Source organism: Oenanthe melanoleuca, chromosome Z (genome assembly GCF_029582105.1).
Source record: "Oenanthe melanoleuca isolate GR-GAL-2019-014 chromosome Z, OMel1.0, whole genome shotgun sequence".
Taxonomy (NCBI): Eukaryota; Metazoa; Chordata; class Aves; order Passeriformes; family Muscicapidae; genus Oenanthe; species Oenanthe melanoleuca.
Window position 1 is genome coordinate 42,822,027 of NC_079362.1, and position 16,076 is coordinate 42,838,102.

A 16,076-nucleotide genomic window follows, 5' to 3' on the forward strand; every position below is an offset into this window, starting at 1 on the left:
TGAGGTAGGGACTTCTGAGTGGACCATCTGCATAGATAGTCCCAAACAAGAATTTAAATCCTCTTATTTGAATAAGTAATGTGCTCCTCTAGGTAGGATGCATTTGGCCCCAAGAGCACTGTCTGATAATGAATGTTGGAGTTTTTTTTAAAGTGGTGTCCTGGAGTGCTCTGTCCCATCAGAAGTCGTGTTGATGAGTGTCAAAGTATTTGTATTTTGCAGTCATTGACTCCGTAGCAGGAGTGTGAAGATCACAAGAAGTATAAAAAAAGGTATCTTCTGACACCTTTTGTTATTGTATTGAACAAACTTGATTAGAATAGTGAATAGAAGTTTCTCAAGAGTTCATTTCAGAAGTTGCTAGGACTTCACGAAGCCATGTTCTCCCTTTGCAAAATCTCCTGATTTAATTACATTTTTAAAAAAAGCAAATTCACCAGAGATACTTGAAAATTCACTATTAAACTCTATTTTTGTAAGGAAACCACATATTTTTGAAGACACAAAAGACTAAGTGGGTTTCTGCTGTGTATCTACAGGTACCATGGTGATCAGTGCTAAATGTTTCCTTTTGTTTAAAAGAAAAGAAAAGCCTGCATTGTTATAAAGTGTTCAGTCTGCCTTCATTTATTCCTAGTAGCCTGATTTAGTTTGGGCTCAATCAGATAATGTACAGTATATGCCCACTGACATCTGTACTTTTATCAGGTATGTAATCAGTACCTTAGAGCTGATGGTAGCTGAAGACTACATGATTGTCTACTTAAATGGAGCAACACCAAGAAGAAGGATGCCTGGTTTGGGTTGGTTGAAAAAATGTTATCAGATGATTGATCGAAGGTAAGTAATGTTTCCCTGTCTGATCCACAGCCATTATTTTAATATTTATCACATTTTTATGACTCACCTGTATGCCAGGGTTTATTGTATATGATTTTTCTTTATATTTTGTGGGTTTTTCTGATTTTCTAAGAAACTATTGCTTTTTTACTTAGATTACGGAAGAATTTGAAATCATTTATAATTGTTCATCCCTCATGGTTTATCAGGACAATTCTGGCTGTGACACGACCTTTTATAAGGTATGTAGTAAATACCAGTGATTTTCCATGTCTTTAAAAATACATAAGCACCCTAAATCATCATACATGGCTATTAATCTTTCACTGAATAGCACTCATTTTATAGCTCATGTTGGGATTTTGGAAGTCGAATTTCTCTTTCCTGGGGTGAACAGGGAGAAAAAGTGATTTATATGAGTGTCTAGTTGCAGAAGTCACAGGCATGGTTTCGTAAACCTGTCTGTGTATGTACTAGGAATTGAGTTCCTTAAAATATTCTTTGTTCAGAACCCAGATAAAAGGAATACAGAAAAGGGCACTGCATGTAATTATAACCACCTTATTTAAAATCCTGGCTACAGAACAAGATTAGGCTACAGTTTTAGATTTTTAAAATATCATCACTTCTCCTATCAGCTCATGATCAAGTGAATTGTGTGTTAAGATATGGCTATTATAATTATTAGAGAGATGTCTCTGTCCGAATTTAGGTGCAAACAAGGCCATATGCTGAAGTCAATAGCACAGACTTGTTTAGCAGTAAACCTGAGGCAGAGATAAAAAGAAAAAGAATGGGTGGGGGAGAGAAGAAAGAGCATGACAAGTACAGACAGACAAAGTAGAAAAAGTATCATCACTCCATGATCCTGGTGGTGTCTCCTTGGTCCTCTTCTGGTCTTTTTGGTGATTCCAGTCTTGTCAAAGTTATGGTCACTATTTTCATCGAGTGGGGGAAGCCCACAAAACACAGAATCCATTGCATTTATAGTCACTCAAGTTCAGGTGGGAATGCCCAGATACCTTGCCTTCTAAGATGCTACAGCTGCCTCTTGCATCTGGGAAGCTGAGTCATTTATGTTCCACCAGTTACTGAGAGATGAATACCTTCAGGCTCTGTGTGAAAGTCCTGATTCTCTCCCAGAGGGAAGTTTTCTCCTGAGCCATTATGTAAGAGATGACTGGTGTGCTAAGAAGTGCTATCCCACCTCACAGAACTTGCCTCTTTTTTAGCTGTGGCAGGTTTGAGTCATTAATCATTAACAGTCCAGTCTCTCAGTCTGTAATTGAAACATGAATATCCAAATGCTTGATTATTAAATACATTTAATACATTTCTTCATTAGGTTTTAGCATGTCATAAAAGTTTGGGGGGCAAGGTCAATTAGTACCTTTTTTCTGTGTTTCAGCTCTAAGTTCAGCAGTAAGATACAGTATGTCAACACGTTGGCAGAGCTTCGTGAGATGATTCCAATGGAATATGTGCATATACCAGACAGTATTGTCAAGTAAGTGATGTACAGTAGCATGTACTTGTTCTAATGGAAACTATTTCCACAAACTAATAATAGTGTTAAAGACTATATGAAAAACAGAAAGCACTTTCCTGATGTTCTTAAAACATCAGGATTCTGTGTCAAACTTTCACTGTCAAACTCAGAAACAGGAGACCACTGTGTAATGGAAACACAAAATGCAATAAATATTTATTTCTAGGGGAGTGGGAAAATCGTTTGACCTTTCCTGAGGTATCATCTATGCTGTGTTTTTTCATATCATTTACCTCTATTTAAATGGAAGTGTTTTCAAGTTTTACTCATGCAGAGCTTTTAACAGAAACATTGATTAAAAGATAGTCTATTCAATAGAAGACCAGTGAAATTCCATAGGTTCTGTTCTGGTCTTGTCCATTTTCGTGGTTAAATACACAACCACTGAAAAACAGTTTCTTTGCTGCTTATGTGAAGAGGTTTTTTTAAATGCAGCATTTCCAAAGGAAAATATCTGTTAAAAAATCCTAGGGAAGTTGGCTGGTATTGCTCACCTCAATTGACTTTTTTTCAGACCTGAAGACAACAAAAAGAAATGGTATACCAAGACTGAAAGCATGACTCAAAAAAAAAAAATCATGGTTTTCATGTAGTCATTATTAAAAGATGTTCTCTTCAGGAAATTTTATTTTTTTTAAAATTGTTCTCTTCAGCAAATGTCCCAGGTTTTGAACAGCCTGCTCTAGAAGGTAGTTTGAAGAGTAGATAAGCAAGTATGATTGTATTTTCATTATGACTGGTCAGTAACAGCTTTTGAAGTTGTCACAGATCTCCTCGACCCAGGCAGGAGGTTTCACACCTATTTCACAGTAGTCATGAAGCAATTTCCTTTGTCAAGCTGGTAGTGCAATTCCAGGGAGCAAGTGGGAAACTCAGGTCTGCTAATAGCAGTTGTGAAAACAATAAATTACAGTTACGAAATCAGGAGTCATAGATACTTTCACTCAACTTTATTTGCTACTGTAACTTCTTTAAAGGTGAGGTGATGCTAAAATTGTGGAGCAGAGACTGTTGGTCAGCTGACAGAGAGACGTCCGTAATGTTCTAACATCCCTAACAAATTTTCTTCTGGTTCCTGTAAACACTCTAGTTTCTTATAGTTCCCTTGGATAGAAACCTTAGGTGATAGAGAGTTTCTATTTCATTGCTGTGTTTTACAATTACATTGTGTCAGTGCACACATCTGCATTACACACATTTTTTCTTCACTGTAAACTTGAAAATGTTCGAAAAGTCCATTCACCTCTCAGACCAAAGGTGAAATGATCACAGCATTAGTACAAAAGAAACTTTAGTACTTGAAGGGTTTTAGGGTAATGCCTACTTCACATCAGGAGTCAGATGAGAGATCATAATTTTGCTGAAAAAGGCAGAACTGGAAAGATGACACTTGCACCAAACATTTCAAGGTGCTGTGATAACAAGATTTAGTGGCTCTGTGCATTTAGGACATCTGTGAGTGGCTAGTCCCATACTGTAGGGAGAAGAGCAGTGTTCAGTACCTAGCTTCTCTTCTGCTGCAAATTCAGAGATATTCCTATAGAAAAATACAGCTACTCTTTTGGCTTCATAATTGCTCCATTGCCAAGAATAAGCTTACCACCTATGGTCAAGAAAAATCCCACCTTTAGAAAGTACATAGTGTTATGCCAGAATTTGGGTTATGTGGTTTTTTGGGTAGTTCTCAGTGAAGCACAATAAAATATGATTATTGTACCATATGAACTTGTACATATTTTCTCTTCCTTCATCCATCTTATCTTGTAAGGTATGATGAAGATAAGTGTATTAAGAGAAGAATGAGGTAAAACATGCTTTCTAGCCCCTGCTGCTGCTGCTCATAATGGAGTGAATCTGTGTGACAGCCTTTCACCTGCAGGCGACCTCAACAGCTGAATGAGAGAGGACTTGCAATGATTTGGCATCTTACTTTGCCCTTCAAGCTGTTGAGATCAGCCTCCCTTGCAATTAAATCCACTGAACTGTAAACGTCCTTGACTTGGCCCAGGCTGCAGCTAGTTTAACATTATCTGATAGAGCAACTGAATGCTTTCAGCTCTGTCCACTGGGCATGCTTCAGACCCCTGCTGCTTCTCTCTCTCTGCCTCCAAGTGAGCTAAATAAGGACTTACAAATTTAAGGTGGGTTGAGCACAGAGATAAATAGTATCATGCTGAACTGAAGACTCTTAAAGTTAGCTCTAAATCATTCTGGGTGGCTATTTTAAAAGCATGTACTGTATTTGTTCTTTGCTCTGCTATTGCTCTGCTTCACTCTTATGCTCTGCTTGCTTCTCTGTTTTTTGTATCAATAACTTTTACTCATGCAGACTGGATGAGGAGCTGAGGGAAGCTTCCGAAACAGCTAAGTAAGATAGATTTTGGCTGGATGCTGGCATTATATTGTTTCACAGGAGTAGCTTGAATGCAGTAGTACGTTTTGTTTGGTACAAGAGTCAGCTTGTAGTTTCGATTACTGTGTAAGCTGCCCCATTTGTGAATTGACTTCCCCTCTCATTGCTTTTGTACTGCTGGGTCTCAGTAACAAATTATAATACTCTTACACTATGAATTTTTGTGCTGTTTTCTGATTATATTTCTATAGTCATGGGAATGACTAAAATCACATACTCCATTAAAATGGATCATTAAACATTTTTTACTCTTCCCCTTTTATGTCAGATGAGTCATACAGTTTTTAAGAGGTAGTTCTTTCTACAGTTCTTTTTTACAGTTTGCTAAATTAAGGTTAGCAGTCTCAGTTAAGGTAGGCATATAAATTCTTCCATCTTTCCAATGTTAGCTGGATAGGCCAAAGAATTAATACTTAATCATAATATTATATTGTCTATGGTTACTTCATAAATTAGTGGCAGGTGATGATCAGACACTTGAAAATGGTAATTCTGTGCTTTGACTTGGATATAATGTGTTAGTATGGTGTAGAGTACCAAAGAAATCCTTAAAAAGTGCACAATGCTTCACTCACTGAGCTGAGCTTTAGAAAAGTGCACTTTCCTCGTGTGAGTATTATACACAAAATTCCTGAGCAGAAATCTGTTTATGTTTGTATGTAAAGTATCTGGTCATCGCCTGACACTGGTTTATTGGTTCTAGCATAACATTCTCCCTTGCAGTTTTTATAACTAAAGATTTTGAGTTTTGAAGTTTCTTTCCAGTCACCTTCCTTTTGCTTATGCACTTGAGGATTTTCAACTTACAGCTTCTTTGCTATACTTTTTCTAAAAGTACCTTCTTTTGCAGTACACATTTTCCCTCCGTTCTTCTGAGGTTAGTTTCTAAAAGAAGCACAGAGAAATATCTAAAACACTGGCCACTGTTTTTTTTAAGCTAGCTCTTAACACTGCCTCAGAAGCAGTATATTCACATTAGTTATCTGATACCACCTGACTATTTTGTTAAACAAAAAGGCCTACCCAGCCTTGAAATGCAACTTCTGTCCCTTCTGTTCAAACATTTTCAAATGCATTGTATATGTGACAATGAGAACTCTGTGGGAGAAAGCTTTCTTGTAACTCCATTTAAAATAGTGGAGGCTGCAGTGTAAGAAGTGAAAGGGGAATGGAGTATTCATATGAGGCATCATTGGTTATTGTTACTGTTGGATGTGTTGAGATCACTGTAGTGCATTTCCCTTTCCTAACTTAAAGAAATAGCTTAACAATTTGTTACTCAAACTAATGTGTGTTGTGGGCACTAAGATACCTACATTCCTAAAACAACAAGATTTGTGTGTTTGTGCTGTCAAAGATATTCACTACAGTTAGTTATTGCATCCCCAAATTTGGTGTCATATATTAAAATAGAAAGAAATCAACACAGAAAAAATGTTTACTTATTTTTTTCCTTGTATCCAGAACTAGCTGCCTCTCAAATGATCCAGAAATGGCTTCAGTGGAGCAGGAGTAAGAATTTATGCCTAATACTGTCATTACATTTTAACATTATTTTACAACCATGCTGCTAGGAACTGAGGCTGGGTAGACTCCTTAAAGCTTTTTTGAGTCCTAAGTACTTTCATGGTAATGTTCAGGAACAACATGTACGAGCAGGCAAATCATTGAAGCTTCATATTTTAGGTACTTTATATATGTGTCATATACTGAAGATTTGTTATATTTGTGTTGTATTGGGAATGTGTTTGAAGTGTCCTTAACCATTTCCAATCAGAGAAAGAGAGATAATTGTTAGCCTGAGAATATTCAGGTTAAATTATATTAAAAATAGATAGAAAAAGTGCAGCATGGTCACAGTGAAGATGGTTCAATGCATTATCCTCAATTTTAAACTTGCTGTTCTCATTCAAAGATTAAAAAGGCTTATATTTTACTTTTTGATTTCTGGGCCATAGTCTAACACATGCCTTCTCTTTGCTTTATTGCTTCTCAGCTTCTTTCATAATTGTTTTCCGGATTAAATCTCCAGCATCTTTATGTCTTTCTCTTTTGAAGATGGACTTGTTCCCTTGGAAATGGGAACATGTAATTCCTCTGATGTGCTGTTGCTCTGTCTGACACCATAACTGAAGCACACAAGTAGAAAACCCTGCTCTGCTGCTGTTGCTGTGGGTCAGTGGGAGTGTTTGTGGGCGCAGGGTGTCCTGGCAGCGCTGGCAGCTCGTTGCTGGAGCGGCGTGTCAGCAGAACCGGCCGCTGCAGCGGGGTGTGTGTCCTGTTCAGTGTGCACAGGGCGAGGGACTGAGCCCTTTGCTGTGCCTGCCCATCTCACAGGTGTGTGAAACACGCTGTTGTCTCACACTCTACGGGAAATACCAGGCAGGCAACCTGAATCATCAGCAAAAGACTCCATCGGCAACATGAGTATTAATAATCAGGCAAATAATTAGAAGTATATGTAGCAAAAAGTTGCACAAATAAATTGAAGCTTTGATTTTTACTTTTTAAAAAATAAAACAGTGCTATAAGTAAGCTATCACACTGTCATACCTCATACACAGGTTAGAACTATAAGCTAAATTCCTGATTCCTGAACCAGTTGACATTATATGTCATCTTTTTTTTTTTTTTTTTAACTCAGACACTGTTTTATTCTATAATCAATCAATATGGGAACTGTTTTTTGAAGTACAAAAACAATAAACTGCATGTTAAAGACTGTGTATGATTTTGACCTTTTGTGGCTTGAACAACTTTCCTGTTTTTCTTAAAATACAAGCTGGGCAGCAAAAAAGCAATATGAGAAGAGAATTTACATTTATTTTAAATAAATACAGTTAAGGCCAAGTTAATGTTAATTCACGGCATTTATTTTCTCTGCATAAATATGAATCTGTCTTCAGAAGTGGCAATAATTTTCCTGTGATCATATATCTTATTTCTTGTGTAATTTCTTCAGGAAATAGCATTCTAAGTAATCCCTTCACTCTGAGAACAGCTTTACACAGACTTTTTTTCTATATGCTTTCTGCTGAAATGCCTCTGGAGTCTGCCCAGCACTTAGTTTGCTTCTGTTGTTTCTTTCATTCTATTCCAAAGGCTTTTGTCTATTGTCATGCTCCCTTGTGTTCTGTTTTGTTCAACTCCTTGCACTTCTTCATTACTTTAAAAGAAATGTTGTGAAATAATTCATAGTGGAAGTATCATTTCATAAATATTGAGGAAACTTTGAATTATATATTCTTTAAGGAAGATTGTATCTTGAGGCAGCAGTTCATGAAGACACATTCTTACTCTGAAGAATAGTTCTAAAGTGTTTGATGACATGTGCTTTGTGCTAAATAGCTAAACCGTACACTTAGAAAAATTGTTAGGGGTACCCATTCCTGCCACACCATTATGTCATTCCACCAGTGGATCTTCCCCCACCTGATTTGAATTGATGAAAAAGTAGTTGTTAATTTCAGTAAAGCAGTAACAGAACTTACTAAGGTGTGTACTTTCATAGATATGGATAGGATGTGTGTAAGTTATTTCACATTTCACATTTTCTGCAGTGAAGTAAATGAGAGATAAGGATATTGAACACTTTGTGGGAGCTCAGGATTCGAGAAATAACTAGCCATGTGTTTTCAGAGCACTAATGCTTTTGTTGTTGTTGTTTTTTGTCATTTTGTCTTTAATAAATAGCATCGACATGACCGTGAAATAAGAAGTATCATTGCCAGGCATTTGAAGAAGAGGATTCACATGGATTTTCAGCACCCAGACAATCGCAACCACGCTGTACAATAAGTGATTTGATCAATTGTGTTTGGTTTATAAGTTTCTCCTGTCATTCAGCCGTTTAAGAAGACCAAAAGGGCCAGTCCTATTGTCATGGAAACAGCAGAATTTTGGGGCCTGGTTATTTTTGTTGTTTTTAGGAACAGTTTTCATTAGGAAAGCTGTATCATCTAGCATTAGTTTCTATGTGAGTGTGCCATTTCTGTTTAAAAGGATACCATTTTACCAACAGTGTGCCTCATGAGTAGGTCAATGAGGACGGGGATTTTTTTATTTTTGTCTTCAGCATATTAATATTTATGCATAGCTGAACGCGATAGCTAGTGTTACAATAACTGTTAGCTTGCTTGTGTCACAGAGCAGCAGCAGCTTTATTGTTTAAAAATAATGTTAGAAATTATGCAGGACTTTCTTGAATTTGACAAGCCATGTTAGATCAGGCTTTGGGCAGCGTGTCCTACTGAAAGGTGTCCCTGCACAGGGCAAAAGGGCTGGCACTAGATGATTCTTAAGGGCTCTTCCAACTGAAAGTGTTCATGGTTTCATGAATTTGTGTTTCTTGCTGTTTGAAAAGTCTTTCCATCTTCATTAAAGGACTTTTTTATTTGGTCAGAGAAAAGTGTGATATACCAGAAAACAATAATTAGTCTTGTTAGACTTGTTAGGATGAATGAGTAACTGAAATTGATTTCACTTTAATCATTCAGTTTAGTGAATTTATTTTAGGCATAATTTTCTAGAAGCAGCTGATCCTGTAAATGACTTTCATATATTCTAAAATGCTTGGAGCATTAATTTATTTCTGCTTTCTAAGTCTGTTTCTTCCAGAACACTTTTTTTTAAAGTTATGGGTCTTCAAGTGACATCCTGTCTCCAATTGTAAAGGCTATTAATTCTCTGATTATGAGTAAAATACAATTTCGTACTAGGAGCTGAAAGCTGGGAGTCATACTCATATGTTAGGAATATTTGTTAAAATCTTGCTCTAAGGGCTTCTATTAGATAAAAAAATAAGTCTTATAATGGTATTTATGGTCTGGATCACAGAACACACAAGTAAAAGCATAAAAAGGAAAAAAACCACAATCATCTTTTGTTTGCTGCTGTCATGTTTGGCCCAAAAGATACTACAATAAGTTCTACTCCTTACTGGGAAAAAGATTCAGTTTCTCAGATCATGCTTTTGCAGGAGTGTGCAAATTAATTATTGAGTGATTTCTGTTTGTTAGCTTTAAAAAGATAAGAGTCAAAAATATAACAAAAGTTTTCTCTTATCCTAATGAATACACATATGCACTTTCCAAACTTTCTGACTCATCTGCTTTTTGGGAAGTCCTAATGGAAGTTTTATTATTACGTACTCTCTGAAATATTATTCTTTTTTTCACAAGATTCTTGTATGCAGTTGTATGCCACATCTATGGTGTCTTTACTTTGTAAAGAAATCTTTAGACATAACAATACACGTTGCACCTTTTTATTATGGTGTGCCTCTAGTCCTGCTTTCAATTCAGGTCAATGAAAGAGACAACAAGTGAAGTATTTCTTGAGGCATAAAGTTTAAGCAGAGGCAGTAAGCATGAGCCTACACTTTTTCAGCATTATCTGAACTGGAAGTGAAAGTTCTATTCTGTCATTCATTTACAAGTTCAATCTTTTTGTTCTGTGGTTTGCACATTTCAACCTCTGTCAGTTTCTGTCTTGTATTTGCAAGGTAATCAGCCAGCAGTGAGACAAGTGTCTGTCATTGTGTGCATAGTTGTTCAGCTCCTGTAATGAAGATGGACAGAAGTGTCAGAAAGGCAAAAGAGTGCTTTCTTATTGGCCAGCATGAAAACCAAAAGTGCCCTCTGCAGTTTTTGCTCTGTGCTGGTATCTCTGTCTTACTTGGTAGTCTGCTGTATCACATCTTCCTGTCAGTTCCTGCAGATTTTCACAGAGGAAGGGCCTGATCCTGCTGACCATTGTTGCTGCTCTGTAACCTTGTCCTGAACTGGGGTCTGGTAGCTTCCACCTTTTCTCAGATGTTTGAATCCTGGCTTGTGTCTGCCTTATAAAAGTGCTGTCACTTAGTATATTGGGGATAATGTTTTATGTACAGATTAATATTTGTATTGACTTCCAGATGCTAATTAAGCTTCATTAAGATCTAATCTATTATAAGCATTTAGTAGCATGAAGTTGCATCTTTTGCAGACCTGTAGTTTAAGCCTCTTAGGGCAAGCCACATGACTTGTGATGCAATAGCTGAGAACTTTGCACTAGAAGAGAAGTTCACTATAAAGCAGAAGTTCAGCATAAATCTTCATTCACTGTTTGGGACCTAAGGGGGATGTTTGAGATTTTTGATTTTAGTGGTGGATATCAGCTCAGAGTTGAATTTAATTCTGTTTGCTTTGTGGGGAATTACTAAGCACCAAAGTTACAAATTAGTATGATTATAATGGGCAGAATAATGGTGGCAGCCTGAGATAAAAGAAATTTGTTTAAGCCAGATGTCACATTAAAACAAAATGAGGCATTGATGTGGTAGTTAAAAAATGACTGCAGGATCAAAGTGTGGTTATATTTGCTTATTAATATATTTTAAAAAGATTTTTAATGTTATGGCAATTCTATGTTATACTAACAATAACATAACAATATTACTAAATCCATAGTTTGTTGAAAGAGAAATATAGTACGTATAATTGCACAGATACAAGCTTTTATATATGGATTTTTTCTACTGTGTATCAGAGTGCTCAGATGAAATATAAATTAGCAGTTGCAAATTTTTTGTTAAAATACCTATGCTGACTTAAATTATAGATTGAGCAATACAAAGATATCTAATAGCATTGTATGGAAATATATACCTATGAATCAGAAATAAAGAGTTGCAACCCTCCACTGGACATATTTCCTTTCAGCTCAAAATTGTGGGGGTTTTTTACTCTCTGGGTGCATGGAAACACTTGATTGGTTCAGATCAGTTCTTTGCATAGTTACAAATATTTTGTTTTATTTTGCATTCACTGTCTGTCCTTCCAAAAACTGGAGTTAATATTGTGTCTCATGGTGGCATTCCCCTTCTCTATGTATTAGAATCCTGGCTTCGCTGTACTAGCAGTATTGTTCCCAAAAGAAAGCAGAAGAAACTCTTTAAATTTCTTTCTAATTTGAGCCTGTGCTGTTAATGTAAAAATCAAATGCACGGACAGTCCATCTTATATGTCAGAAAGGCAAAAACTACGGGGCAGAAGGAGATTGTGAAGCCACCCTGAGCAGATTAACAAACTGGTTGACTTCAGTGAAGGGAGGGGTCAGAGCTGGAGTCCTCTCAGCTGCCTGGTACATGGTGCTCACATGCCAGTCTGCATCTGTGTCAAATGGCCAATTAGCACTGCCACTACTTTAAGTAAACCTGGACGATTTTTAGAGCTATCCTGAGCATTGTCCAGTGAAGCACCAAATACGAGATTAAATGAGCTGTGGGTTCTTAATTGCCTCCCACCTGCAGGCAGCTCTGTGAGTGCTCCTAGATCTTTTCAGAGTCAAAGAACTTGGATAAAACAAACCTTTCATGTTTGTTGCAAATAGGTTTCTTGACTTCTGATAGGTTTGTGGAGACAAACCTACCTATCTTTCTAGAGACAAGAAGGGTGTCCCTGTATTGCCTGTCACAGATGAAGCCAACTGAGCAAGAGCTCCTTTTCCTCCAGTCATGCAACCCTGTTCCCGTTGCAAAATACAGCTGCCATGCAGACAGTTATCTCCTGTGCTCAGGAGAAGACCAGAGAATGGCACTGTGAGGTTAAAATATCAGCTGTTCCTGTTTGCACTGCCATGATTTACAGTTCTGCAGCTTGACAAAAGGTCAACCACTACAAAATACAAACTCCCAAAAAATTAATTTGCAAAGGTACTGAAGTGTCTCTAAAAGTTATGTGCTTGATTCTTGCACTTATTTTTCCTAGAAACATTCACCCATTTTAGAAGAATTGCTTACTTACTGCTCACACAGTGTGAATTCTCTCAGCAGTCCGAGGGACTCTGGTTTCTCCATTCAGCCCAAGCTGTAGAATTCACTGGGCTGTGCTCAGCCAAATTTGAGAACCTGAAAGGAACTACAGCCTAAGTTTGCCGCATTTCTTTTTATTCCTTGTTGTTTTCTTGCATTTGAGATAACCCTGTTAAATGTAGCTTTGTGGAAGTAAGGCAGAACCTCTCAAGACTTTTGATACATGTTAGCACATTTAAAAGCAGACTACTTGGAGGCTTTTTGAGGTATCTGTGCTTGTTGATTCTGTAGCAACTACTAATTTTAGGGAAAAACACACGACTGGTTTTTCACAAGTACACTTGCAATCTCCTTATTTTTTTTCTTTTCCATTTTGGAAAATCCAGTGTCTTGATCTTCTATATAAAACAAGAATCAAAAGGTAAAAATGCCTTTTCTTTCTTTTTAATGAAATTAATTCTATTATTACTAGAAAAAAAAACAGTTTTGTGTGCTTATATGTGTCTACACTTTAGTAATGTCTTTGTTAGCTTCAAAGGATGAAGGTTTTGGTCTTGAAACCAGAATTATGTTAGGTGTGAGAGTGCACTCTACTATGTTACCACTATAGTGCATCATATTTAGATTTTAAAGACAGAAGAAATGTCATTCCAATATCATATATTATGAACAAGTAGTTTGAATGCAACACAGCACTGTTTCTGAATGATTTTTAAATGCCTTGAGGGTCATACCTGCATGTGCCCATTGTAACACTACACTAGTGACCTATGAACAGTTTTTGGAGTAAATACTGACTCCAGAGAATGAGATTTCTGTTGTGTTTGAGTTGACCAACTGTGACCTCTCTGGGGGGCTGCTGCAGAAAAAAAAAATACTGCAGTGTTTCTCATACAGTATCTAGTCTGTCAGAAAAACTGTTGAACTCTAAGCTTTTCAAGCCACACTGTTCAAATGAATTAAGTTTATTCCTTTATTTCATTTCTGAGTATTATCTGTTTAGCCAAAATATAATCAGGTAAAAGAAAGTTCAAATCTGCTGTGTCAAAGCCTTATCTTCTTGTCTCCGTTATGTATTTCAGTAGGCAGCAAGCAAAGCAGCCTCAAGCAGTGGTAGGAAAATAATCCAGAGTACTTCCCATGCTGCTCCCTGAGGCCTGGTATGTAAAGCAGACTCTCTCCACAAGAGAGTGACTCAGAAAATGAAGTGTTGGCTTTCTAGCACAGACCTGTGTTAAACCATCAAGATTATAAAACTTCATCTCTGTCTTCATCCCTTTGAAGTATGAGTAACATTGTCTTAAACAGTCAGCCAAAAGAACACAGAGAATATTAATGTGGAATTTGGCCTTTGTGATGTAAAAGGTAAGAATAAGGAACAGAGCTAAAATTATCCATCAGAGAAAGGGAAACTAGGGGAAGGAAGGACAGGTCAGGGAAATGACTGGGGGAGGGTAGGGTTACAAGCATCTTCTGCTTGAGGCTCCAGCCGCCTTCCAAATTCTGGTTTTCCTTGGGGAGAGCTTCTGAAGCACAGCAAGCCTGTTTGCCTGGAGCCGTTGCTTAAAAGAAGCACAAGTGAACTCTGTTCCAAATGTTCTTTCCCCCCCTTATTTACAGAAATTATGGAATCCCTGGAGATAAGTGGTTTAATTTGGTGTTCACTTAGTTTAGAATAAAACCCACTCAGTCCTTGTGTAGACTACACGGGGGAAAGCTGAAGAAATGGGAAATGTTGCATAAATTTAGAAAATGAAATTTTGCACATTTCTTGGTGACTTGCACAGAATAACCATGAGTCAGAACACATCATAAGTGTGAATTAGGAAACAAATTAAATATAGAAGAGAAAGAGCAAGGTGCAGAAAGAGGGCATATGGAATATGGTGTTTCATAGTGGAAAATAGGTGCAGGAGAGAAATGACAGAACAGTAGATGAACTATGCCAGAGAGGAAAAATAGAGACCACAAATGCAATGTAAAATTAAATAAATAAATAAATAAATAAATCATCGCCTCAGGAGAGAATTCTTGTATTATTTGATGGATCAGTAGCAGTGCTCAGAGGAGAAGCTGCCAGCTCCTAAAGGTGTCACAGTGGTATATGATGGCATATGGATTTATACAGCAGTAGAAGACTGCAAGTTACCTGTGGGCTTCCTTCCTACTGCATTGCCAGTGGAACAGGAAAGCAAATCATTATGGTGAAAAAAGTGAATTGACACTGCAGATTTTAGGATCAAGCAGAAAAGTTAGTGATACCTTACTGATCCACTAAGTTGGTCTGATAGTCTTCAAGTAGAAGAGTTGGTTTTGGTGGATTTCCATCACTGATATGATCATACTTACTGAAAAGATGAACCCAGAACGTGGTCCGCCAATAACGTTACACTATCCAGGTGGTCACTGTACTCCCAGGAGGAAAATTCATAGGTACCAGCTGCTGTTGTTTTCTCTGAAATCAATTTTCTTGGGAAAAATTTCCAAAATAGAGTTTTGTTTAGTTTTCAGTAATTGTAGATTTGGAATTTCTGTTCTGTCTAGTGGGCTGTGACATGCAGTAACTGTGAGAAATGTCTCTCGTTCACAGCTCCTGTTAGATAGAGAACTTTCTGCTTTTCTTGCCATCTCACAGATGCTGTCCTGCCACAGCCACTTGTTCTCTCACGCCCCACAGATGGATTTGGAAGGGTAAAAGTGACAAAACTTGTAGGCTGAGATAAGGACAATAGATAAAGCAAAAGCTGTGCACTCGAGCAAAGTAGCACCAGGGATTTGTTCACCACTTTCTGTAGTCAGGCAGGTGTTCAGCCATCATCAGGAAAGCAGAGCCCCATTACATGTAAGAGAGACTTGGAAAGAAAAAATGCCATGAACACACTCCTTCCTTCCTTTTCTCCCCAGCTCTGTATGCTGAGCATGATGCCTTATGGTCAGGTTGTGATATCCCATTGATCAACTGGATTCAGCTGTTCTGGCTGTGTCTCCTCCCAACTCCTTGTGCACTCCCAGTTGCTGGTGGGGTGGGTGGAAGAGCAAAAAGTGTCTTGACTCTGTGTAAACCTGCTTAGCAGTAACTAAAAAAATTACTGTGAGAGTGGTGAGGCACTGGAACAGGTTGCCCAGAGAAGTTGTGGGTGCCCCACCCCTGGTTAAGGCCAGATTGGATGGGGCTTTGAGCACCCTGGTCTAGTGGAAGGTGTGCCTGTGCATGGCAGATGGGTTGGAGCTAGATGATCTTTAAATTCCATTCCAACTCAGGTCATTCTATGGTTCTGTTATTTGTTTGCTATCAACATTGTTTTGGCCACAAATCCAAAACAGAACCATACAGGCTGCTGAGAAGAAAGTGAACTTGTATCCCTCCCAAAACCAGTACACTGGATCAAAACCAAGCTGCTGTTAATAAACATAATGTTGGGCTGCTAAATCTGAATTCAGGCATCTTTAGCTTAAAATGTTGTGCCTCAAACAGAGCAGTC

At 37.6% G+C, this 16,076-nt stretch overlaps 1 protein-coding gene across 1 annotated transcript in view; it reads left to right on the forward strand.

Annotated features, from left to right (window-relative positions):
* Positions 1–11,483, forward strand: part of PRUNE2 (prune homolog 2 with BCH domain) — a 128,615-nt gene extending 117,132 nt beyond the window's left edge. Inside the window, exons 14-20 of the mRNA XM_056514077.1 lie at positions 709–840; positions 996–1,082; positions 2,249–2,347; positions 4,158–4,193; positions 4,719–4,757; positions 6,267–6,314; positions 8,496–11,483. Coding sequence (XP_056370052.1) covers positions 709–840; positions 996–1,082; positions 2,249–2,347; positions 4,158–4,193; positions 4,719–4,757; positions 6,267–6,314; positions 8,496–8,517 — 463 coding nt within the window. The 3' untranslated portion in view covers positions 8,518–11,483. The remainder of the gene's footprint in view (positions 1–708; positions 841–995; positions 1,083–2,248; positions 2,348–4,157; positions 4,194–4,718; positions 4,758–6,266; positions 6,315–8,495) is intronic.
* Positions 11,484–16,076: the final 4,593 nt, after the last annotated feature.